Consider the following 26,741-nt stretch of genomic DNA (forward strand, 5'->3'; position numbering starts at 1 on the left):
GAAATCCTTGTTATGCACTGGAATGTCTTCCAGGGCAGTGTTTCCCAACCTAATCCTATGGGCCCCCGAGACAGCCCACATTTTTGCTCCCTCCCAGCTCTGTATCAGACAGTCCATATTTTGCTGCCTTCTGGGAGCTGGGAGGGATCAAAAATGTGCACTGTCTGGGGGTACCTAAGACCTGGATTGGACAATCTTTGTTTTAGGGCTTACTCTGCCTTTTTTCTGGGATAAGCTTGAGGATCACCAATAACTTGAAATGGTCTCTGAAGTGTTTTAAGAAACATGCAGTTCAGTTGCTTATTGGCTATGTTTAGCTGCTGATGTAATAAATACTAGATAGCATATAAATACTGACACTGCGCCAAGCCTCAATATGATCTACAGTAATATGATCACAAGAGTCATTGCACTTTAAAAAATTTATCCTATTTTCTTATAGCTTTTTATCCTTAATTTTATATATTTTTTTATATATTTCTGGGTTTTTTATGTTGTTAATTTACTTTTTTGTTAATATGTATTTCGTTGTATTTATATTTGGTTATCCTTCTACCCTGTATTATTGCACAGTCTGGAGTAGCACAATTTTATTTCACTGCTGGTGTACCACTACATTCATGCATGTGACAAATAAAAATCTTGAATCTTGAGTCAGTGAATCTTTCCATCTAGGAATAGCTTTGTATCACTTCTGTGAGATGGGGAAACAGCACTGCTATTGGCTGAATCAATTTAGCCAGAAGGTGGCTTGGTGCCGCTTGTCCATCATTGGCTGCAGGTGATCAAGCAACATCGCTTGGCCTATCTGTGCTGCGGGGAATTTGGTGCGCACAGTAGTCAAATTGTAACTGTCGTGATGGTACGTGATGGTAAATAAAATCATATTTTATTTTTCCAATTAAGAAGGGTTCGGTGAACGCGCATATGAAACTGGTGGGGTCAGTACCTCCAACAAGGTTAAGAACCACTGTGCTAGGCTCTGTTAGATCTGGCATTGCAAGTGGCTCACCTGGAGTTCTTTAACAACCTGCTTAAGTGGGTCTGAAATCTTTTTTCAATCCATTGCAGAAATTCAACGAGTAAATTTAAAGTGACAATAATTAACCACTATATGACAGAGGGTGAATGTATATTTTTGCGTATTTTGTTAACTGTCTTTTCATATTTTCTTTTGAAAACTGTTAGATACCAGTTAAACACAGAGAATCCCATTGAACTTGCAGTTGAGTCTTCGTCGCAAATAGACCACATAGGGCTCGCTCCCAAAATTTTTCCTCGCTTCGTCCCTCTGTACGTGCGCGCTCCCGTGGCCGACCCGGAATGGTGATGCTGCCGACGAGGAAGATGGCGTCCGTGTGGATACTAATGAGCGCTTGCTAGCACTGAGAAAGTGATTGTAGGTGAAATACGGCAAGATGGGTAAATGTTATTAAATGCGGACATAACAGTTTGAGGCCAGGGGAAAATTACGGGAAAGTGGGTGGTTCGCGTAATAGCAGATCTTTATACCCGCCCTATCTCATTTCCTAGACATATAGTGAGATCTAGCTAGCAACTTAGCTTTCCTATCTTGTCTAAATTGCCCAGCCGCTTCAATTGCTGGGATTCAGGGTGGTGCCGGGGCCAGAGAACCAACATATACGAAGTTCCTTGGTTCGGTGCCAAAGGTGGACGCCGTTGGCAAGTTGCGGGAGGCCGGGAGAGCAGAGAAGAGCTCTGGGAGATAGGCGAGGTGAGAGGGAGAGAGATGCAATTTCAGCTGGGATGAGGAGGGACTCGTAGCTGGGTACCGCTCTAGATGGCTTCCCAGTGCTAACTAGAAATTTTATTTCACTGACTGACTTGTATTTTGCACGTATCGGTGGATCCTCTGGGTCTCACGAGGTTTTACGTTTTGTGCTGATTTTCCTTGGATAACTGCCGCTGTAAGATATGTGATGGTCACATTGGTAACTTGCTTTGGTAGCCTGACTGGAGAAATTAGCTCGCGTAGCTAACAGTTAGCGCTACACCCATGGCCGTTCGGCTCTGGTCCGTTACACTGGCTGTAGTACAGGCGTTGTTCTCCAAACGCCTTTAGCCCTTGTTAGCCTTGCCTGGCTTACAGGACCTATATTAGGCAGCCTAATGTACGGTTAAAACTTGTTGCCAGGTAGCTACATAACTAGCTGGCTGGCTAACTACCCATTGTTCTCTGTCTCAACGTTTGCAATCGGTCACACTATTTCACGTTTTTTTCGTGTTTTGCTGCTTGTATTTTTTTTTTCTAAAAACACAGTTAAGAAAATATATGGAACGTTATAACTTTAATTACCACAGAAACAAGACAGTTGTTACGGAGTGTTCCTTAACCTAGCTGTTCTGCAGCTAAGTCATGTACCTTAATATTTATACTGTAGTAACGATAATTAAAAAAAAAACACTACGTCTTCCACGAATTAAATTGTGCTACGTAGATTAACATACACGAATTGCTTAATCTTGAAGGGTATTTTTTATAATATGTATTCCAAGAAATGGGCGTTGGGTGACACTGCCATTAGAACGAAAACAATCTTTGAAAGAAAAACAAAACGGCCGTGGGACATGTTAGTAAAATCGTGTAATGTATTATCATTATGTATTGAAGGAGAGCTAAGGGATATAGCTGTAAAAACACAGGAAAGCAAAGCTTAATCATACCTTGTTAAAAGTTTAGTTACCTTTGACCACAAAATTTGTGTTGGGGCTCTAAGTACAACCCAAATTTAATGTTTGTTCCTAGTGTCATATTTCTGCACATAAATTTCATATTGATTTCTTATGTTAAAAATAGTAGCTGTCAAGCGTTATGTGATACCATGTTCTGTTTCTTTTTCTTCTTCAATGTTCCCCATATGGAGAGTAATTCTTGTGTATTCTTGATAGCTGCCCTATTCATCCACTGTCCTGCATCTTTTTCAGTGCCTGTTACAGTGCAAAGCATTATTTAGGCTAATCAGTACGATTTACTTTCTGTTTTTCCTTTAATGGTGTTCACCAACTGAGCGATCATGTGGGGGCCCCATTAAGCACTTGTGTACTGGTGCAAACCCCTTTCCCAGTTAAAGTTGTAGAAGGCTGTTTTCTGTGTTCATTTAAAAAGAAATCTTTTCTGTATACTTTCCACTTTCTTGCTTCTCACACAGCCAGCATGTCCCGTGTTTCGGACAGTGAAGATGAAGGCTTGGTTGCTATGGACACAGAGGAAGTTGGGGTAGGATTAGGGTGGGTCACTGCAGAGAAGAGAGAGACGAAGCCCAATATCAGAAAAAAGGAGGGAGTATGTGAGAGGACGATGGGACAGCTGCCAGAAGAGGTGCTGGAGTATATCCTGTCCTTCCTCTCTCCATATCAGGAGCACAAGACTGCTGCTCTTGTGTGTAAACAGTGGTATCGCCTGATTAAAGGTACATCTGCTCAGATGCAGGTTAGCCCTGCCATGGTTAGCTACCTAAGCTAATGTTTTAATCAACACTATTCAGCACCTATCTCTGGAGATCTCATGTGAAATGTCATTAGCACTGTTCAAGTGTTATGGAAGTGTGGTGTATACCACATAAAGCACAATTATTATATATTGGTACATATCGGTGTGACCTTTTTTAAGGCATCAACAACGTGCTGCTATATATGAAAACACGTTCCTGGGCTTCTATCCCTCACGTGCCTCCTTAACTTCTCTCTTTCAGGTGTGGCGCATCAGTGTTACCATGGTTTCCTGAGAGCTGTGCAGGAGGGTAACATTCAGTGGGAAAGCCGAACGTATCCCTACCCCGGCACCCCTATAACGCAACGATTCTCACACAGTCAGTAACTGGCTTCCCCTCCACCCCCATGTTACATGTATTTGTATTTATTTCCCTTTTATGTTGTAGTGGTGTTTCACATTTGCACTTTTCTGAACTTAGTAAATTTCTTGAGGACAATGAGCTTGTATGTGTTGTAGGTGCGTGTTATTACGACCTAAACCAGTCGATGTATGTGTTTGGGGGCTGTACCCAGAGCAGCTGCAACGCAGCTTTCAATGACCTTTGGAGGCTCGACCTTAACAGCAAGGAGTGGATCCGCCCTTTGGCTTCAGGTATGGTTCCTAATGTAGTTCTATCCAGAATGGTGAGATGGTGCTTTTGTGGCCTTACGGCACTTTTCCACTGGCATACAGAGACCCAGCCATACCTGTCCCGTATGGCAAAGAGAGCCTAGTTACAGCACAGTTCCGGCTTGCTTCAGTTTTCCCACTGCAGAAGGGTCTGCATGTTTAAGGTGTGGCCAGCTTGGAGAGAGACAGTGACAGAAAACGAAAGAGATGCTTATTTACTTTATTCACATGGTGTACATCATGATTTACCATATGCTGACTTCCCCGTGAATGTCTATGAGAATCACCGCAATATGTTAGCATCAAGTGATAGAAGAATTAGCATTATCTTGCAAAAATTTGCATTACAAATCCATTTGGTTCAGCCTTCCTATAGTACTTTTTGAAGTACGAGGTTGGAAATTTACAAGTTCCGAGTTATCAGGAATGCATAAATACATCATGATGTGTAATTCTAATAATGAACAGCATATAGAATATGCCCCTTTTCCGTTTGCATAATCCCTGCGTATTGATGCAGATCACTGGTTCTTTCTTGTTCCCGTATCTTTTGACCACTCACATGGTGGTCACAGAACCAGCCTGGTTTAGGCACGCTAGCAGGGCTGTGTCAGATTGGGTTCGGCTCGCATACTTTACAATGGAAATCCATCAGTTTGCGGTACAGGTTCGGTACAGCTCGGTTCCTGGCAGCAGTGGAAAAGCACCATTGTTTTGCTTGTCACTACAATAGTAGATCCCTCCCTCTGGCTTCTTTAGGTTCTTACCCTTCGCCAAAGGCAGGGGCGACTCTGGTTGTATTCCGTGACATTCTGGTTCTTTTTGGGGGTTGGACTCGCCCCAGTCCGTATCCCCTACACCAGCCAGAGAGGTTTTTTGATGAGATCCATACCTATTCCCCATCCAAGAACTGGTAAGAAAGCATTCATCTTGCCTTCCCATCCCAATGGAATAATACCTCCGCCACTCCAGCAAACTCTTTGCTTCTTCCCTCCCAGGTGGAATTGTATAGTGACGACCCATGGACCGCCTCCGATGGCCGGCCATTCCACCTCTGTAATTGGTAGCAGAATGCTGGTGTTTGGTGGCTCTCTTGGAGCACGACAAATGTATGTAATGACTTGCATAGGGGCTGAGTACGGGAAATATACCGAATACCCATTCAGAAATGTATTATTTTCAAAATAAGTTTGAAGCCATAGCCTGCACTTTACACTGCAAGATGATGTGATATATTATTGTAAAATTACAGTTTTTAAATTGTGCTTAAAATCAGTGTCTCACTAATTGGTGTATTACGCTGTCTGTTCTATTTTTAATGGGGTATATGCTGTATTATGCTTAACTTGTTGGCGGTCTTGTGTGAGCTGTCTTGCTTCCCTAGGAGCGGCAGATAAACTATAATATATTGCTTATTCTGGCATAGCTAAGGACCCGTTAATTGTTCCTGGCAAATGTATATGCAGCATAAAACACTAGACAAAGCAGAATCCCCTCAATTACTGCACGTCTTGTGTGCTTTCTTTTGGTAGGAGCAATGATGTTTGGGTTCTTGATCTAGAGCACTGGTCTTGGTCCAAACCTTCTATATCTGGCCCTACACCCCACCCTCGAGGGGGGCAGTCACAGGTATGGACTGAGTGCATATAAGATGCATTTAAACCTCTTTACATCTGTAATTTTTCTCTTACTCTCCTCTTTTCCCTTCACAGTTCAGCTCTTTGTTATTAATGTGTCAATGCATTGCACTGTTTTTCCAGATTGTGATTGATGACAAGACGCTCTTGATATTGGGGGGCTGTGGAGGTCCCAATGCTGTGAGTATTACCTGAATGTGACCCACTCAACCAGTTAAGCAGTTATGATGGAATCTTATTTTAACAATGGAATTTATAGTAGTCACTGACTGGAGATATGCACCCAGAAAAAAACCCTGAAGCAGGTAAAATAATTTTGTGCGTGTGTGTGCGTGCGTGCGTGCGTGTGTGTGTGTGTGTGTGTGTGTGTGTGTGTGTGTGTGTGTGCGTGTGCGTGCATGTGCACATGCCTTGTTGCCCATAAGGCATATTGAACATACGCATCAAGTGTACACATCATTGTATTCCATGGATGGGAAGTACTTATGGTTTTGGGGCCAGTTGACTGCAATGAACACTTAGCTCATTAGTACAATAACCCAGAAGTATTTGTCGCATTGTGTTCAAATTTTGAGTGAAGAACTGGAATTGGATAAAATATTTATTTAGAAAATCAGGCCAAAACTGAAGTATTGCCACATAGTGGTGGCAAAGAAGGGGGCAGCCTCAGACACTTGGTCCTGTCAGCATTTATACGATACGTGACAATTTATTATTAAATCTGGCCAGCAAATCGATCTTTCATTTTCCACAGAAAATTGTTTTATTATTCCCACTGTTAAAAGCTGGCAAGTTTCCCCTCCATCACTGGAGATTATTAGACAAAAGTTATTGATCGAATTCTCTGATGCAGAAATATGGAGATGCAAAAAGATATTCATTAATGTATGAAATGTAGTTGAGCTACAAAAATGATTCCATCTGCCCAGTGTTTCTTCCGCTCCTTCTATCTCTTTTCCCTGCACTTTCAAAGTTTGCGCCGGGGCTTGTGCTCCCTGTTTTAAGAAATCTTGAAAAGCCGTCTAAACAGAATCGATGTTACACACTCCCCTTGTTTGTCATAACCCCTCCCTGCCTGTGGTACTCCAGCTGTTGAAGGACGCCTGGCTGCTGCATATGGGTGCCCCCCCATGGTCCTGGCAGCAGCTGCGGGTGGAGAATGAAGAATACGGGGCCCCAGAACTGTGGTGCCATCCCGCCTGCCGGGTACGTCGGTGGGGGGCCATCCCTAACCATATCCTGGGGCTTCATGTCTCTCTTCCTCTAGAGTTTTCAGAGCACGTCTGCTGGCTTAAATGTGCTTCCCTTTCTCGTCAGGTGGGTCAGTGTGTGGTGGTCTTCTCCCAAGCTCCGTCTGGTCGTGCCCCTCTCAGTCCCAGCCTGAACTCCCGCCCCTCCCCTATTAGTGCTACACCTCCAGCCTTGCTCCCAGAGCCACCCTCCTTGCGCTCTCAGTCCCCCGTACGAGGTGGGGCCACAGGCGTGGTCCTAGGTGCTCCTGAAGAGGCCCCCTGTGTGAATGGTCGCTGGGGGACACTGAGGCCCCGTCCGTCACCCAGAGCCGGTGCCCGGGAGGGAAGTCCTCCTTCCCAGCAGCAGTCGCCCTCACAGGGCCCTGATAGCCCTCCTTTACCACCTCTGCCACCCTTGCTTAATGGGTCCTCCCCTTCCCCCCGCACAAGCCCCGCCCAGGCTGCCTCCCCTCCCTCCCGCCCACACGCCCCAGGTGCTTCTGAGCAGGGCTGGGATTCCCCTACCTCGTTTATTACTGCCTCGTCCTCTGCTGTGGATCATGCGAGCTCCAATGGCCTCCGCACCCCGCCCAGCTCACCGCAAACCCCGACCGGGGCAGTGTCTCCTGGGGCTCTTCGGCGAGGTCTGGAAGCGGTCAAAGCACTCTCTGCATCGCTGTCATCATCATCTTCAACCTCGCAGTCCCACGTTGGAGGAGGAGGAGGAGGAGGAGGAGGAGGTGGTGGTGGTGGTGGAGGGACATCTGGCCCTTCATCATCCTCGTCTAGCCCACCAAATCTCGGCCAGGCTGCCGGAGCGGACGGACACTCCATCCCTCCAATCGCACGCCGCCTCGGTCACCACCCCCCCCAAAGCCTAAATGTGGGGAAGCCCCTCTACCAGTCTCTCAACTGCAAACCCATGCAGATGTATGTGCTGGATGTGTCCCGAGCCAAGGAGAGCGGCGTGGTTTCCTGGAAAGTGTTTGGGAGTGGAGCTGGGAGTGCGGGGCCAGTGGGAGCTGTGGTGGGGCCCCCGGAGACCAGCCTCCACACTGTGGTCCAGGGCAGAGGCGAGTTGATCATCTTTGGGGGCCTCATGGACAAGAAGCAGAATGTGAAGTACTACCCCAAAACCAACGCCTTGTACTTTGTACGCGCCAAAAGATAATGAGCTGGAGCAGAGGTGGCACCTCGCTGAACTGCACAGAGCTATACCTGCGGTGTGGTTGTGGTCATTTAAGATGGATATCGGGGATAAGGATGAAACATGGATGCTTTTCCAGCTCAGCCTTCCCCTGCCTTCAGCCTTCTATAGGTCGTGTTTAGGCTTTTATTCAATAAAAACTGCAGAGCTGTCAGCGCAGTAGAAATCACTCATGGCTCTACGATTGTAGTTATAACAAAGAGAAATGGTTCCCTCCAGCATCTACACAACTGGGAAGAATAAATGACAGGGGGCCCAAGCATGTCCGTCCTCGTCCCTATCTCTCTTGAAGAGAGGAACAGAGTGGCTTATCTCCTCTATCGTGGAACACAAGCAAAGGTTGTTTGTTTGAAGCAGTGGTGGGAAAATGACTTTTGCAGTTTTTTTTTTTTTCTTTTTAACTTTCCAACTTTTAAAGTGCTTTGTTTACAAGTGTGTGTGTGTGTGTGTGTGTAACAGAGAGGCTTTTCGGATCAGTATTTGGATCCATGCTTAGGGATTTTTGGCCTCTTTAAAATAAAGCATAATGAAAGATGAGTGACTGATGAATCTTTTACTATCAGAAAGCTGTTTATGTAAAACTAAACTGAATGAATGTGTCCTTAAAATAAAATGGAGAATTTGAGCTTGAAGTGACATGATATAGATGCGTGCTTAAGTCCTGTATCACCTATGGAAAATTAGCTGAGTTTTACTAGAAACTGATAAAAGCTTTATGAAAGCAAATTACACACTGCAGTGCAGAAATATACAATATTTGATATATGGATTACTTTGTCACAGTATGAAATGGAGTGTGGTTTCTTTTGTTAAACCATTAAAGATTGTCGCAGTTCTCAAAACCCATATGCCAAATAGTGGTTAACGGTGAGTTAAAAATATAGCAAAATATTTTAGTTCCTTATTAGATGGTTTTATCCAGGGTGGTGCAGTTTTTGCAGTTCAGCAGCTCCATGCAGCTGAATGCCTCTGTGAAGTAACTCCAGGTACTTTAAATGCTATTTGGTCCTGAAATGGTTTCAGTCTTTATTGTGCAGTCTACAATCTCCCAGTGCATTCCACCCCTGAAATTTTTCTTCATTGACAATTAAATGCACTTAATTGCACTGGGTGTCACTCTGGCTAAACTAGGTCCTTTTTGCTTGAAGCAGCTTATTTACACTCATTTTTTCAAACTTAATTGCTTGACAAGTACAGTACTGTGGAAAAAAGTCTTAGGCAAAGCAGATGTTTAATGGTCTTTATATTGGTATAAAACTACGATATGTCTGTCAATACGTGTCAGCCTAGCCATTTAAAAACCTCTCAAGTCACCCCGGTATTTTCAGCAGCCATTCTAATACACCCATTTATTTGGTTGACTTGGCCACTAGCACATCTCATATGGCTAATAATACCCCATTGGCTTTTAAAACAGTTGGATTGATTGATTGATTGATTAACTGAACTTATGATGAGATTTAACACATACATGGAACGGCTGAGGTGTCCCTGAGGAGAGGTTTGGGAACTGAAGTGATGTTCATCCAGCCATCCAACTAGATATCAGTAACGTTTTGGAAAACAGAAGGAACTCCTGTTAGTGTTTATTGTTACTTTTAATTTGCATATGTTCTAATGTTAAGTTGTGTTTTTTGTTCTGAGCAAATATACACTTACTATCCAGATAAATAGCTTTAAACATTTCCTTTGACAGCCTAAGGCTTTTGCACTGTACTGTACAATTACAGTCACTTCCTAGGGTGTATTCCTGCCAGCTTTTGGCCATCAGTCTACATTTTTACTACTGCTGAATTTGGGTCATTATACTCTGTTCTAATATCAGTTTGACATATCTGGGAGGCAGGTAAGAGAGTGAAACTCAGCAGTGGGTCTCCATAGGCGGCAGCATGTGTCCCCATCTGCTTGGCTGACCCACATGTCCTTGTTAAAGCAGCCTGAACGCCCACCCAATATTAGCCTTTTATCATACACAAGCCTATATTTGATGTTGGTTTAAAATGGAAATTGAAATGTTATATAAAGCCGTGACCAAATCTGATTGTAATCCCAAATCATAAACAAGGTATGAAATGATGTAGAAGGTGCTTCAGAGGGTGATGGTTATGCTATTCCTGTTCAGAATTAATGATTGTATGAGGCAATGGCCCAAGCACTAAGGCAGAATTAGTGACGCCATTCTAGCTAAAAATAGATTTGCGTTGTAGGGGGAAATTAGCTGAAAGAGTGTGATTCTGATAAAGCAATAATAAACAAGAAAGAAGAGTCACCTTTATATACAATTAAATGTGATGAATTTCTCCATGGGGATCAATAAAAAATATGTTTTTTGTACGAGTAACAGACAGCACTTGCTGTAATACGGAACAGCCTGATATACTCCTGCAGGTGACTCGTGTTTTTGGAGTGGACTGATAGCATCTGATAGTGGCTTGATGGTTAAGGAAGCGCACTTGTAATTAAAAGATTACAGGGTCAAATCCCCAACCAGCAAGGTACCGCCCCCAAGCACTGCTCCCCGGGCGCTGAATTAGCTGCCCCCTGCTATGTCACAAAAGTCACATATGGGTTAAATGCAGAGGACACATTTCGTTGTTGCGCACTGTGTGCTGTGGTGTGTTGGCAATGACCACTGATATCTAAATTCTAGTATTTCAATTTTACATCTGCATTCATTTAGCCACAGTACTGAGGACTGTCTTTGTATGGAAATGGGTTGCAGTTTTTTTTTTTTACCATTTTGTATTTTGAATACTCAAGGATGGTGTGTGCTATGTAATTATAAATTGCTTATACTGTACATACACCAATGAACCAAACCATTACGACCACCCCACGTGAAGCGAATAACGTTGACGATCTTGTAAAAATGATGTTAAGATAACATTCAGTACTCATAGTTAAAATGTTGAATACAGAAGAAATGGCCAGGGGTAAAGATCTGAGTGTCTTTGACAAGATCCAAATCATTATGGCCTGGTGTCTGGGTCAGAACATCTCTGAAATGGCAAGACGTGTGGGATGCTGACGGTCAGCCATGGTGAGTACCTGCTGAGAGCCGTCTGAGGAGGGAAAAGCCGTGATCCTCTGACAGGGTGTTGGGCGGCCAAGACTCGCCAATGCGAGATGTGAATGAGGGCTGTCCAGTCTGGTACAAACCAACAGAAGCACTAATGGCAGATATATTTTGATCATGATCATGGCAGCAATGTGTCACAACACAGCATGGAGTGCTGCTCTGTATCAGGCTACGTAGCTGTGGATCGGACTTGTCGGTCCAATGTATCCCGCTCACTACGTACCAGACCGTCCACATGATGTGACACAAGCTGGGATTCATCGGACCAGGCGAACTTCATTCATTACCGTAAGGTCCAGTTCTGATGCTTGCATGGCCATTATAGGCTCTTTTAACAGGGATCAGCATGGGCACTCTGTGCCCGTGACTGTGTAGCCCCATAGGCAACAGGGCTCATTGCCCTGTGTGTCAGGACACATTATTTCTGCTATCAGCACCAAAGCTAAAGACTAAAATAACAGAGATGATTGCATTAGACGATCAGCCGTTTTTCATAGTGCAGAAAGAGCCATTTCATCGGCTCATTCACCACTTGAAAGAGATTTCAAAGTACCGGCCAACAACATATTTATAATTCATTATTAAATCTCTCTGGCGGATAAATCTTTAGCTTTCCACAGAATAACAAAAAGATGCAACGTCATTCTGCTAATCTGCAGATCCGCTCGGCGAGTCAGAGGTCAGCCGGTTCACTGTATCGGAGATGCTGCTCAGAAATACATGGATTATATCTATCAGCCAAAATTTCCACATTGGTGCATCATACTAGGTGAAAGTGGCCAATTAGATAACGCTTCCTTTATGTTGTTGGAAGTACTATTACTGTTTAGGCGGAATTCACATGCTCTCTCACTCGAGTTCATGCACACGGGTTTAGACGGGGCGTGCGTGCCCTGTTGGGGAGGTAGGAAACACATTTTTTTTCTGCTGCCTTTTCATTCTCTTTTTGCTGCACCTAACTTTGCAGTGATGATGCTGAATTGATGACGCTGAACATGTTTGCAAATGCACTTGTGGTCAAACTCTCTGAATTTTCGTGTGGACAGGCGGCAGCTGGTCTCGTGGGGTCTTGTGAACATAATAACTTAAAATATTTGATGGATCTTTTTCAAACTTTGCAGACAAATTGAATTGGGGGAGATCTGGAAGTGAACAATTTTTGAAACAAATCTCACCAAAATTAAAGCAGCGCAGCATAGTTATAGCAGAGAGAAGGACAGTCTCAGACAATCCTGTTACTGTGACAACTGATCTGAAGATAGGCTGAAGTTCATTATTTTGTGAAACAAATGAATTGTGTTGTGTTAGCAGTTAGGGAATTGCCTTCCTTTATGAATGACATGTTATGTCTGGTCATTCATTCTTTATATTACAAAGATAGGATCTAAAGATTATTCAGAATTCCTTAGTACTTTTGTTAATGCTTGCTATTATCAGAACACAGAGTGCATCACAGCTTGCTGTGTATAAGGCTGCGTAGCCGCAGACCGGTCCGAGTGCCTATGCTGACATCACTAAAAGCGCCTATAATGGGCACGTGTGCTGGAACTGGACCGCAGAGCATTGGAAGAAGGCGGCCTGGTCTGATGAGCCACGTTTTTTTGTTACTTTATCATGATGCACTATGGGAAGAAGGCAAGCCGGAGGAGGCAGTGTGATGCTCTGAACAATGTTCTGTTGGGAAACCTTGGGTCCTGGCATTCATGTGGGTGTTACTTTGGCATGTACCACCTTCCTAAACATTGTGACAGACCAAGTATACTACAGTCCAAGGGCACTATACCCAACCTCCATGCAATGTTGAAAAGATGTGTCATCCAAGACAGCCTAACAACATCAGAAACGTTCAGGGTGAATCTCATCAACCCCCAGAGCCTTACTACCAAAGAGTTTTTTGACTACTTCAGTGACTTAGATGACACGTCTCTTCAACATTGCATGGAGGTTGGGTATAGTGCCCTTGGACTGGCAGATTGGTGTGGTGGTCCCAATCTTTAACAAGAGAATATAAGGCATTCTGCTTGGAGGAGCTGGGGACGGGGCTGGGGGTGAGGGCTGGGCACTGGATGCTGGCTACTGGGTGTTGGGAGCTTTGGAAAAAAATTATGAGACCATGCTATATTTTTAAAAAAATAATAACCTACATTTTAAAATGCTGGTTTAATCCTGGCCCTGCTGGCTGAAGGCTACACTTTGTGGCAGGCTGTTCCAGGCTGTTCCAAACTGTTCCAGGCTCAGAATTTGTGAGACAGCAGTACACAAGTACAAGGTGAAGCAAGAGACCCCAGGAACAACCAGGAAGCCAGGCAGAGGGTGGAAGTGACTTTCTAATGGCAGACATGACCGTCAACTTATCTGACAGTTTCTCATGAATCAGAGGATGACATCAACTGACCTTCAAATGGAATGAGAAACATTTAGTGCAGGTGTGAAGTGCACTGCTAGGACAGTTCATATCAGGCTCATAGAAGCCCCATAAAGCAAGGAAGAAGCCCTTCATTAATGAGAAACAGAGAACAGCCAGGCTGGTGTTTGCAAAACATATATATTATTTAGAAATGCACACCCATAAATTGTGCTTTAGTCTATTATTTTTTTTAGACTTTCTGAAATCTCCTCTCATCTCTATATATAAAATAGTTCCTGTAGGGTATGGGATCCAGTGACCCCAAACCAGGTGCAAACTGTAATACTACATTAGACACACAGGGCATAGTAATTTTTATTCATTTTTATGTATTTTTTTTGGATATTTATTGGGGAAAAAAATCGTGTTTTTTTCAAATAATTTCTAGGCTTTTGGATCTAATGACCCCAAACCAGGTGCAGTTGAAATATTTCCTTTGACTAGTGTTTGTAGTTGAGTACGCAATACCATCGCCTCTTTTCTGCATCATCCGCAAGCGATCATTTGCGGGCGGTGTACTTTAACTGGCCGCTTTCCGAAAGCTTATGCCGACTCTCTAGAATGGAACTCGGCTGCTGAATCTGGAGTGTTTGGATCCAAATATTTGCCCAATGTCCAGCCTAAAACCGATTTCAGCACAGTACGATCCTGCTGTCTTTCACAGTTAACGTTTTCTGTTTCTGACATCTACTATCTGAATACTATAAAAACATATGCGCAATAGTTGTCCTATAATATTTGTAAACTTCTGACACTGAGTACGTTGTACACCGTCAACACTCAGAAGTGCCATGTCTTGCTGGACTTTGAAACATACGACAGTATACAGCATATATAAAGTGCAATGAAAGATATACATGCATATATATATATATGCGTGTGTGTGTGTGTGTGTGTGTGTGTGTCTTCTTCGATCCTATTTTTATTGTTTTATATTTGTTATGTTAATCCAGAATTTATAGACATGAGTAATTAAACCGATTGTTCTAGGCTACCAAAGGTAACCCCGCCCCCAGGAGACCTTTGAAACGTTAGTAACAGAGTAAAATTAGCCTCGATAAGAAGGCATAGGCCTAGTATGAATAAGGTATTCAGTCCCGCCTGTTCGATATCCAAGCTGCATCATCTACAACATAAGGATATATCATATGTAGAGGTGGGATATATCACAGCGTGTTGGCTGCTTAAATGCTTTATATAGGCGTATCCCGGTAAGTTGTGATTCATGACACTTACTTTATTTTCACGTATCGTAAAAAATATCTTATCACTATGACATTTGATATTTTGTGGTTTAGTGTACTGACGATCGATGCATTAAGTATCACAATATATAACAACTTTAAAAGTCGTTTCATCTTTCACAGTCGACTGCGCAATGCTGTTCTCCTTGTGGTGGTTACCCGGGTTCCCCGCATGGCTGACTTTCGAAACTACCCCTTTGGACAGCCTTCTATACGGTGGGTCACTTCTGCTTTACAGCGCAATCGGACATCGTTGAATTTTACATTGTGTAAAGAATTTTTTATCCGTGTACACTGTAAAAAATATTCCTCCTTCCAGCTGAAATTCTTAAGTGACTGATTACAGTAGCACTTTTGTGTTTGCCCAACATTTTAATGACTAATTGTAGTATCACATGTAAATTAGAAGGAAATGCTGTACTTTTGGACTGACAAATAAATTCTCATTGGCCCGACTAAAATGAACTAATACAGCCAATACCAGTTAATAGGTGTAATATTAAATACACAATTATGTTAACACCATATGCAATTGTCATACATGAACAACTATATTAGGCAACAAAACTGAGCAAATAATAAACTTGTTATTCCGCTAATTAGCCTTTTTTTTTTGGTAAACTCAAAAGAAATAGTATAATTGGTACTCTTTTTTTAACAAAAAATAAAGCATTCTGGTGAAAGAATTTTTTTCTTTCTTTAAAGCATTTTTATTTCCTTAAAACATTGTACTTTCATTAATAGTTCGCAAATATATGGATAACATTTCAAAAATAAATTGGCAAAGTACCATATTACTGAAAAAAAAAGATTTAACTCACTTGTAGGTGTTACATAAATATATTATGTCAATATAATATAAATGCATTTGTGCACAGCAGCAGCACAAATGAAATTAGCACTGCAGAATGAAATTAGCACTGCAGAATGAAATTAGCACTGCAGAATGAAATTAGCACTGCACGAATGAAATTAGCACTGCAGAATGAAATTAGCACTGCATGAATTAAATTTGCATTGCATAGTGTTTGTACTGGTCCACACCAATCAGCATTAAATTTAACACCGTCATGTGGAAAACTGTGACCAATATGGACCTTACAGCCTTTTCTGTTTTTGTATCTAATCGTTGCTTTTGTTAGCTTTGCTTTGATTGTTCTTGATGGTTAGGGACCTGTGTTCTTGTGAGCTGAGCAAACATTGTTCTTAGCTCTTTCCTTGCTTGTCTATATTGATGTAAGTTAGGAGCCTGATGCACTAACTAACAGTAAATGGTGACAAAGACTGTGGCTCTCCATCCATGCGGTGGGTTGGTAAATATTTTAAAAAGTTTTCTTTCACCAGAATGCTTTGTTTTTTGTAAAAAAAGGAAAAAGAGCACATATTATATTATTCCTTTTGAGTTTATCATTTGCTCAGTTTCGCTGTTTGTCCTATATAGTTATTTTATGTATGACAATTACATGGTTTTGACTTAACGGTGTAACTAATATTATATTCATAAACTATTTTTGGCTATATTAGTTCATTTTAATTCAGGCCAATTTGAATTTGTCAGCCTAAAAATACAGCATTGTAGTGATTACTACAGTTAAAATGTTGGGCAAATTCAAAAGTGTTTTTGCAGTCAGTTACTTGATAGGCGGAAATATTTTTTACAATATATGACAATGATGGACACTTCTCAATACCTCTTAGCTGTATTTAGTTTATATAACATTTCGGGGGGAAACTTTATGTAGGCTAGGGAGGTGCTGAAAGAATTACAAATGAATAATACGTTTTTTTTGTGTGATTTTCAGGGCTGGTGGGTGCTTACGGCATATCTATACTCGGCAGTTTCTTGAGAACCCACCTTTTCCTCAAAAACCTAAGGTGACATTTGATTGACTCTCTGTTTCACAAACAGAATTTACCAGCTTCACGGATTTAAGATGCTTATTCAAGTTATTCATATTTCCTTTACTTTGTTTTCTATTTACACTACCGATTGTCTGCTGTACTGAAAATGAATTTCTATCATTCACTTAGGAGGCTTAGATGCCATTTAGTTATCGTTACTGTAATATCATATTGTATGTGTACTGTAGATGATTTCAGCTTATTAAGTTACATACAACCATCAATACATAATGTGCTATGGATGCTTGTGTGCAGAAGAGATGAAAATGTGCATCAATGCATTTTTAAAGGGTTTGTCTTTTTGCGTAATTAAACTGATTATCAACATGTAACCCTCTTTATATGTGAATTAGTGGGGATGAAAGGAGCAGTAAGGAGAGCCAGCATCCCTGGAGTGGTGCCCAAGGCAGGCTGAGTGGAACCCTGCAGTTCTGGTTCTGCGTCGGCGTTCTCTCTCTGGTGGGTTCTCGGGTTGCCTCCCTGGTGGTTTTGGAGTTCATCCTCAGAGCAGCTTTGGCTCGAGTGTCAGTTCGCCCGGTAAGTACCGTTTAGAGCAACGAGACTGACATGTCTAGTTTCCTTTACATGCTGATCCATTTATTCCGCAAATACCAATCACTGATAAGCGACAGACTACCCACTAGCTGAAATCTGTGTTCCATAACCAACAGATGACTTTTTTAGCACACTGACCTGTTCTTTTCCCACCAGGACCTGTGGTCCAGTAGCACTGCGCAGTTCCTCACTCAGTGCCAGTTCTCTCTGGGCTGTGCTCTGACCTGCAGTCTCCACTTTCTCCAGGAGGGGGCACCACACTGCTCACTGAACCTCTTCCTTGCAGCAGGCCTTAGCTGGCTCCTGGCCAACTTGAGTAGCCGCATCTGGCTCCATGTGGTTCCACTGTATCGACTGCACAGCTCCCAGCGCTACTGCGGCCTGTGCATTGGACTTCTTAGCTCAGGACACGCCATTCTGCCCCTCTTATCTCGAGGGGTCGTGCTCACCTTTGTCACTGGTGCCTTTGCTGGCCTGTCAATTGTCAGTCGCGATTTCCTGTCTTCTGCAGATGCACTGAGATTCTGGACCCCCCTAACCATCTGCTACACACTGCTGGTGGTCTATATGCATGGTGAGAAAGAGGACAGCAGGCGCTGAGCCAGACACTGTACAGTGGGGTGGCCAGTGCAGACCCAAGGGTTTTACTGGGGTGGCAACGGGGTAATATTTTGCCAGCTGGTGTTGGGGGGCAGGGTAGTGTATGTCTCCATCTCTATACATTGCGAACTTGGGGGGGTGAGGGCTCCCCTCAGTATCCTTTGGGATGCTACGTATTTAATAGGGGAGGGCTATCCCCGTATATATATGTTGTTAGTGGTCTACACACAGTGTTATATCTCCCCCTGTGGGCACACAGTGACCCTGCACGGGATCAGCAGTTATGATAGATGTACTGATAGATGCTTTAAGCTGGAGCACAGGGTCAGCCATCTTTCTGGCACAACTAGAGCAATATTTGGGATAAAAGACCTTTCTCAAGGGCCCAAGCAATGATCACTCTGCTAGCCACGGGATTTGAGCTAGCAAAACAGGCACAGAGCCAAGCACCACCCCATAATATTGTATTAGATCCATTAAGTGCTCTTTGCAAGATATTATAATCCCTTGCTTTTGAATGAGTTTTATATATTGCATTCTGAGCCTTAGATAACTGAAGTGCAAGTCATGAATTGTGTGATGTCATAGAAGGTAAATTGTCTTGATAAATAAAATCTCTTTAATAGCCCTCAGAATATGAAAAAATGATTATAATATTGCCTTCCATCCGACTTCTCGCACGGCAGACGAGCAGCGCCGGCAGACCGGACCTCAGGCCCTGCTCCAGGCTGTGGGGGTGCGGCTGGGGGGGCTGCTGGTGCTGATGCTGACGGTGGGCCGCTGGGTGGATGTGCTCCACATCCTGCTCTGCTTCCTGGGCGAGGCCGGCTGCCTGCTCCCCAGCCGAGATCTGCTGGATGCTGCACTGCAGGTCAGCCTGTCGCCCCGTGCCTGTTTCTATGCGCCTACCCCTGTACCTCTGTGATGTACCTTTTGGTTTTTATGTTGCTCTTCATTGGCCTTTCCTTCTTAGTCTATAACCTGCATTAAGTTCTCACAGATTAGTCACCACTAACTCGACATCTGTATAGCCGTGGTTCTCTCTTGGCCTGCAGCCGCCTCTCTGATCATGAACGTATTTGGTTATATCTGTATATGATGTATTGCCTGGCTTTGGAATATGTCTCTTTTTGTCTGTCTCGAATTAAAAGTATTCCTAATTACATTTCTGCCGGAAAGATACCAATATACCATTGGAAGTACATCAATGAAAGCATTATTATAGACCAGAGATCACACACGGTTCGATTAAAAATTGTTTTTATTATAAACAGGGGTTGAATTCCACTTCCCTGTAAATGGTCGCACATTTTTGTTATGAATAAAGAAAGAAGGGAAGGGAAAGGAAAAGAAGAAAAAGGATCCTTATGTCTGTATGACCACTTGTCTGCTTACTTAGAGGGTTAGGAAGGTCTGTCTGCTTTAAGCACGAGTGCTGTGGCATTAAAACCCAACTTACGCGGGTTTGGAAGGTCTGTCTGCTTTAAGGACGAGTGCTGTGGCATTAAAACCCAACTTATGCATCTTTCTGCAGGAAGTAGGAAAGGAGGTGGCACCACACAGAAGGACTGAGAGGCCAGGGAGACTCCAGGAAGCGGCCCTTAAACCTCGCAAAGATAAAGACCTTTAGCTGCTCATAGCTCAAGGCAAAGGAACATTTCCCAGACGATATAGATTTGGTAATCCCTGGTGTGGCATGTCAGCCATTTGCAAGGGTGCTATTGTATTACTGTTTTAGAATGTGCTGAAAGACACGGGGAAATCAGTAAAGGAAGATGACCAGACAGATTAGAATAGACAGCCTGTGAACAAGGAATTATTGTACAGGAGTATAGGAACCTGAGTGTAGGTTTGTGCTGAACAGGACCCAAGATGCCCTTTAGTTTTATATAATATTTTTTGTTATAATCATTGTTCCATCTTTCTGCTGCTTATCTTAATCAGGGGCAAAAATAACAATTAAAAAATAACAAAAAGGCACATTACAAATCAGGCAGAAGTATTTTACATACTATACATATATACCAAAGGTGGAATACTGCAAGGTATATGTCCATGTAACATATCTGGCTTTGTTTACTATCATATCAGAAAAAAATCGTTTGGTGGACAAAAAATAGATTGACCTTTGGCACAATAATACAAACAAAAAGTCCACTATTTAAAATTTCTGTCTAAAGATATTCAATTCATATGTGAAGTGGAAGAATATTTGCTTTACTACATATGTCTCATTTACAATGGATCAGCTGTGGAGTCTACATTTCTGGTGTTTTATATACAGTATACTTTGTACTGAAGACCTGCCATACATATACACTGCAGAACTTCAGAAGAGAAAAATGCCTGAACATGTGATGATGCTGTCAGAGATGCTTTTGGGGAAGGGCTGGGAGTTTGATTAGGCATGTCAATAGATCACGAAGGATTTCAGATTTCCCATGTTTGCTCTCACATGCAAAATTGTTTACTTTGTGATACAGCACAGAATCACTAAATGTTGTATCCAGAGTAATAAAGGAATATGTTTTCTCATGATTCAATGAACATAAAATGAGACATTTCTCATTTGGACATGTTCAAGGTGTGCTGTATGTTAGCCCTATATGAAATGCAGTTCATTATGTGAAACATTGCAGGAACACAATCTGTTATTAAAATCTTTTCATCAGAAGCTAGAGAACAACAGTCAATCATTGTACATTCAAAAACGAGCAGCTAAGTTGTGTAAATAAATGAATTATAAAGTGTTACAGATATTGAGTACTAAATGTGGTATAACAAAGGGTGAGAATTCATTTTTCTCAAATATCAGTCTGGACGAGCACCCCACCATACTTTTAATGACACCAGGTGAATCACATGGCAGTTATACTGACATTCTGGGCTGTGACCTTCAGTGGAACAGTCTGTCATGATATCGGGATACCTTTGGATTGAAAACAAAATTTGTGGTATAGCCCATCCCTATTCCATATACCTTCTCAAAACTTTGTCTCCATTTTGATTGGCTCTAGTAATGTCAATGCACAATCCAATAGGCACATACATAAACGATTACCTATGCAACTCTACTGACCTCAATATCATAATCCCTCTACGACTGACTTAAATATAACACAAATGCAAAATACTTAATTTTTTTTACACCTCTGCATTTCTGAAGAGCAATGGGCATCCTATCCAGGGCGTCCCCTGCCTTGTGTCCTGAGTCTCCTGAGATAGGGTCTAGGGTCACCGCGACTGGATACTGAATAGAAAATGGATGCATATTGCTTGCTGTATTAGTCTAGATACTTTTACGGAAACATTTCTGTTATATTGCTTCGACCTTCAAGTAAAGTTTATATTATTGGTTTTCTAAATTCATTCCTTCTATCCTTTGCGCTACATCCAAGTTCTTTTCACTACATTTATTAATCTTATGGCAAAAGCTTCATAAAACACGGTCAAAATGATAAGATGCTAGTGTTGGAGCCTTATTTTGGTTTTTAGTTGTTATTGAAGGAAAGAAAATGCATATATTGGGCATAAGCGATGGTCTAATGGCACAGTGAGCACTATTGCTGGGGCGTGAGTCTCCACCAGAGCTACGTGTGTGGAGTTTGCATTTCCTCTCCATGTCGTTGTGGGGTTTCCTCCGGGTGCTACGGTCTCCCCCACACACCCTGCCTATCAAACCTTCACTCTCATGAAGTCTGGCGGGTGGTACTGTACCTGGGTGTTAATGACAGACTCTGGAACAGTCTAATGCCCCCAGGCCATTAGAAGCATCGACAACTGCCGCCCTGCAGGCTCATACTCTGAAATAAATTTTGTGGGGGGTCTGGCAGATTTTGCTGGCCAGTGTGGGGGGGGGGTAGATTCCTCTGAAGTAGATTTTGCCAGCCAGAGGGCAGGAGTAAATTGATCGACCTGGTTGGGAGCTCACTAATTGTCAGGGGGGTTCAAACCTGTAATTTTACATGCCCCCACCCCAGGCACTATGACAATGATCAGCCAGCATACTGCACTTCACATGCAGTCGCACATCAGTGATCAGCAACAGTCACTTCATGGGGCACATTTCTTTCCCACATGCTATTTATACGTATGTATATTTTCCCAAAAGTTTTGAGGATGACATAAGTACTGGGTTTTACAAAGTTTACTGCTTCAGTAGTTGTAGACCTTTTTGTCAGATGTTTCTGTGGTATACTGAAGTATAATTACAAGCATTTTACAAGTGTCAAAGGCTTTTATTGACAATTACATCAGGTTTATGCAAAAAGTCAATATTTGCAGTGTTGATCCTTCTTTTTCAAGAGCTCTACAATTCTCCCTGACATGCTGTCAATCAACTTCTGGGCCAAATCCTGACTGATTGCAGCCCTGATGGCAAACTGTTCTTGGATGGTTGGGAGAAGTTGCTCTCAGGGGATGTTTTGGTACCATTCTTTATTCATGGCTGTGTTCTTTGGCAAAATTGTGAATGAGCCCACTCCCTTGGCTGAGAAACAACCCCACACATGAATGGTCTCAGGATGCTTTACTGGCATGACACAGGACTGATGGTAGCGCTTACCTGTACTTCTCCAGACAATATTTTTTTCAGAAGCTCCAAACAATCAGAAGGGGGATTCATCAGAGAAAATGACTTTACCCCAGTCCTCAGCAGTCCAATCCCCGTACCTTTTGCAGATCATCAGTCTGTCCCTGATGTTTTTCTTGGAGAGAAGTGGCTTCTTTGCTGCCCATCTTGACACCAGGCCATCCTCCAAAAGTCTTTGCCTCACTATGTGTGCAGATGCACTCACACCTGCCTGCTGCCATTCCTGAGCAAGCTCTGCACTGGTGGTGCCCTGATCCTGCAGCTGAATCAACTTTAGTAGACAGTCCTGGTGCTTGCTGCACTTGCTTGGGCACCCAAGGCTTCTTCACAACAATTGAGCCTCAGTCCTTGAAGTTCTTGATGATCCAATAAATGGTTGATTTAGGTGCAATCTTACTAGCAGCAATATCCTTGCCTGAGAAGCACTTTCTGTGCAAAGCAATGATGACTGCTTGCATTTCCTTGCAGGTATCCATGGTTAACAGAGGAAGAACAATGATTTCAAGCACCACCCTCCTTGTAAAGCATCCAGTCTGCTATTCTAACTCAATCAGCATGACAGTGTGATCTCCAGCCTTTTCCTCATCAACACTCTCACCTGTGTTAACGAGAGAATCACTGAAATGATGTCAGCAGGTCATTTTGTGGCAGGGCTGAAATGCAGTGGAAACGGTTTTTTTGGTATTAAGTTCATTTTCATGACAAAGAGGGACTTTGCAATTAATTGCTGATCACTCTTCATAACATTCTAGCAAATTGCTATCATAAAAAATGAGGCAGCAGACTTTGTGAAAATTAATATTTGTGTCTTTCTCAAAACTTTTGGCCACAGCTGTACAATTCATTGTATTGGACCAGACACTTTATTTTTTAAATGCATGAGATTCTGTACCAATACCAATATGTATATTTTATTTTATGTATATTTTACATTTTGAATATTTATATACCTTACGTTAGTACGAACGTTAATTTTTTTTTGTCACCTTTTTTTTTATCTATGGTAGACACGTATATTTCATGTTCTGTCTACTGTGCTATTGTTGCTTTTTCGTTTTTATTGTTTTTTGCAGCATATGGAGCGAATAAAATATGAATTTCATTGTTTACTGCACATATGACAATAAATTATTTGAATATTGTACTTGGGATTCGTGACAATAACGCTTTCGAATGCTCTGAATATATATGTAGTTCCTTGACTGGCCCCTAGAGGGCACATGTAATCTACTTTTTATTCCATTTTTACATAACCACCATTAGAATTCGACTTACTTATTTCGCAATAAACATTTAAATAACTACTCTCCCATAGCCTAAACCGTTTCTGTGGAATTTTCCCAAAATACTGCAGTGTACTTTAAGCCTAATTTGTTCACACAAACCTATAGAAATAGGCACAATTTCTTGGGTAAACGTCAGCAGAAACAACTTAGGACATAGAGATGATGTGACAGATTTGAATGACAACAGCCAAAATTAGATTTGAAATGTTCCCCAAATTGCCTTGAGAAAAACAAAATAACTTAATATTAATAGATACTTCACTGATCCCTGTAGGCAAATTCTCTTTATGCCTCCCCCAACTTGCTCACTGCAGGTGAGAACAAGCTGTCTGCAAATGGCAGCCACCTGTTATGGCACCCAGGGAGCTGGGGGTTAAGGGCCTTGCTTAAGGACCTACAGATATGCCAAGGCTGGGCTTGAACCAGTAGAACAGCATGTCTATGTAATGACAAGCATAGAGGTTTAGCCCACTGAGCCACACACTTGCAATGCGTAATATGTAATATACAAAATAACTTGCAATACACATGATCACAACAAATAGTTCACCAATAAATATGAATTCCATGTGATTCATGTGGCACTTCATTAATGTAGTAGTCCTTTACTAATTTAATAAATATATACAGCATATTAATCCTGCCAGCCACCTTCCATAATGGTGTACAGTGCTGAGCAAACAGAAAAAACAGGACACAAGGTGGGATCTTTAAAACCCCCAAATGAAAGCTATGCAAACACAGAACACACGAAGTCCACACACAGACAGTGTGGGCTGTTACGTCCTGCCCACCACATCTGCCTGACCCTCCTGTGTCCCGCCTAACATGCCCCTGATGAGCCACGCCTTCTGCTTGTTACCCCTCATTAGTCTTTGCATATAAGTCCCTCTTTGTCTTGTCATCCCCAGTCTGGCTATTAACGTCTGCCTTCCTGTTGCCTGTGCAGTTCCCTGTATCAGTCTTCTCCGTTTTTGATCCCTTGAGGTTCTGTTTGATTCCCAGTCCCTGTTCAGTTTGGATATAATAAAGCTCTTCCCAATGCCATTCCATGAGTTCTTTGTCTCTCAAACCATGACACCTAGAAGTACACAGCAACATTCCACCTATAAATGTACTGTATTATTATATAATCTGTATAAATCCTGTAGAAAATTCACATTTACCAAATGTGTATCATTATACTGTATACTATACACTAAAATAAAATCTTCCATAAAAGAATTACTATTTTGTCAAGTTTATGCAAAAAGTCAATATTTGCAGTGTTGATCCTTCTTTTTCAAGAGCTCTACAATTCTCCCTGACATGCTGTCAATCAACTTCTGGGCCAAATCCTTACTGATTGCAGCCCTGATGGCAAACTGTTCTTAGATGGTTGGGAGAAGTTGCTCTCAGGGGATGTTTTGGTACCATTCTTTATTCATGGCTGTGTTCTTTGGCAAAATTGTGAATGAGCCCACTCCCTTGGCTGAGAAACAACCCCACACATGAATGGTCTCAGGATGCTTTACTGGCATGACACAGGACTGATGGTAGCGCTTACCTGTACTTCTCCAGACAATATTTTGACACCTAGAAGTACACAGCAACATTCCACCTATAAATGTACTGTATTATTATATAATCTGTATAAATCCTGTAGAAAATTCACATTTACCAAATGTGTATCATTATACTGTATACTATACACTAAAATAAAATCTTCCATAAAAGAATTACTATTTTGTCGGACATATGTGCTTTACTTGCACCAATTTCATTTCCACGATTTATGTGATGACTTACAGATGGATTAAGACCAAAATTCTTACTTTTAACATACTGATGATAGCAAGCACTTTTCTATTGTGTCTTTGTAGCATCACCCTGGTAATGTTACTAAGCACTATTCTATTGTGTCTTTGTAGCATCACCCTGTTAATGTTACTAAGCACTATTCTATTGTGTCTTTGTAGCATCACCCTGTTAATGTTACTAAGCACTATTCTATTGTATCTTTGTAGCATCACCCTACTAATGTTACTAAACACTCTTCTATTGTCTTTGTAGCATCACCCTATTAATGTTACTAAGCACTATTCTATTGTATCTTTGTAGCATCACCCTACTAATGTTACTAAACACTCTTCTATTGTCTTTGTAGCATCACCCTATTAATGTTACTAAGCGCTATTTTATTGTGTCTTTGTAGCATCACCCTGTTAATGTTACTAAACACTATTCTATTGTGTCTTTGAAGCATCACCATGCAATATAACATATTTACTGGACAGCTGTCAATTCTTTTTATTAAATAACTTACAGCTTTCACAGCTGAATATTAAAAAGTAATCCAGGTTAACTATTTGCTAAAGGGAAACATACAGGCATTAATGATATTTCATGAGGGCAGGGACTCCACAATCTCTACTCCACAAAGCTTACTCTTACTCATCCCAGAAATGTCTGCGATTGGGCTACTGCAGTATGATTAATTCACAGTCACATTCCAGGAACCATTCCTAGACAATTCTAACTTTGAAACATGAAGATTGATCCACCCATATAACAATTATCTATACCTGCTTGTCCTATGCAGGGTGGCAGGGATACAGAGCCTCTACTGAAAGCAAGACAATGACTCAGGGATTCACAACTCCAATGGATATAGGTAACAGGAAATAATGCAGCCTCTGTCATCTGAATTTTCTTTATTTTTAAGAGTCACAATGTGTGCCACCGAACACATACTGTATACAACATGACTTTGGCGTCACCAACCTGCAACTGCTGGTACTTTGTAGAATAGATACACGCAATCATTGGTTTAGCACAGGGGTGTCAAACTCCAGTCCTGGAGGGCCGGAGCCCTGTGTAGCTTAGTTCTTTCCCTGTT

At 42.0% G+C, this 26,741-nt stretch overlaps 2 protein-coding genes across 6 annotated transcripts; both read left to right on the top strand.

The window, feature by feature from the left end:
- Positions 1-1,217: 1,217 nt before the first annotated feature.
- Positions 1,218-8,831, top strand: LOC111853899 (F-box only protein 42). 5 transcript variants are annotated; one of them, XM_023831302.2, is made up of 11 exons: positions 1,219-1,422; positions 1,591-1,735; positions 3,171-3,431; positions 3,714-3,830; positions 3,971-4,105; positions 4,883-5,036; positions 5,122-5,232; positions 5,656-5,752; positions 5,884-5,940; positions 6,850-6,966; positions 7,078-8,831. In XM_023831302.2, the coding sequence occupies exons 3-11, from the start codon at positions 3,176-3,178 to the stop codon at positions 8,161-8,163; spliced, it is 2,130 nt and encodes a 709-aa protein (XP_023687070.1). In that variant the 5' UTR covers positions 1,219-1,422; positions 1,591-1,735; positions 3,171-3,175; the 3' UTR covers positions 8,164-8,831. The 5 variants fall into 5 exon arrangements, with proteins under 5 accessions (XP_023687071.1, XP_023687067.1, XP_023687072.1 ...); XM_023831300.2 differs by having other exon boundaries at positions 1,219-1,399; XM_023831303.2 differs by having other exon boundaries at positions 1,218-1,735; positions 3,175-3,431.
- A 5,894-nt stretch (positions 8,832-14,725) lies between these two features.
- Positions 14,726-20,743, top strand: tmem82 (transmembrane protein 82). The gene is made up of 7 exons (XM_023831291.2): positions 14,726-14,896; positions 15,053-15,145; positions 16,732-16,804; positions 17,185-17,368; positions 17,543-17,960; positions 18,673-18,857; positions 19,521-20,743. The coding sequence occupies exons 2-7, from the start codon at positions 15,064-15,066 to the stop codon at positions 19,614-19,616; spliced, it is 1,038 nt and encodes a 345-aa protein (XP_023687059.2). The 5' UTR covers positions 14,726-14,896; positions 15,053-15,063; the 3' UTR covers positions 19,617-20,743.
- Positions 20,744-26,741: the final 5,998 nt, after the last annotated feature.

This window comes from Paramormyrops kingsleyae, chromosome 18, assembly GCF_048594095.1.
Source record: "Paramormyrops kingsleyae isolate MSU_618 chromosome 18, PKINGS_0.4, whole genome shotgun sequence".
NCBI lineage: Eukaryota > Metazoa > Chordata > Actinopteri > Osteoglossiformes > Mormyridae > Paramormyrops > Paramormyrops kingsleyae.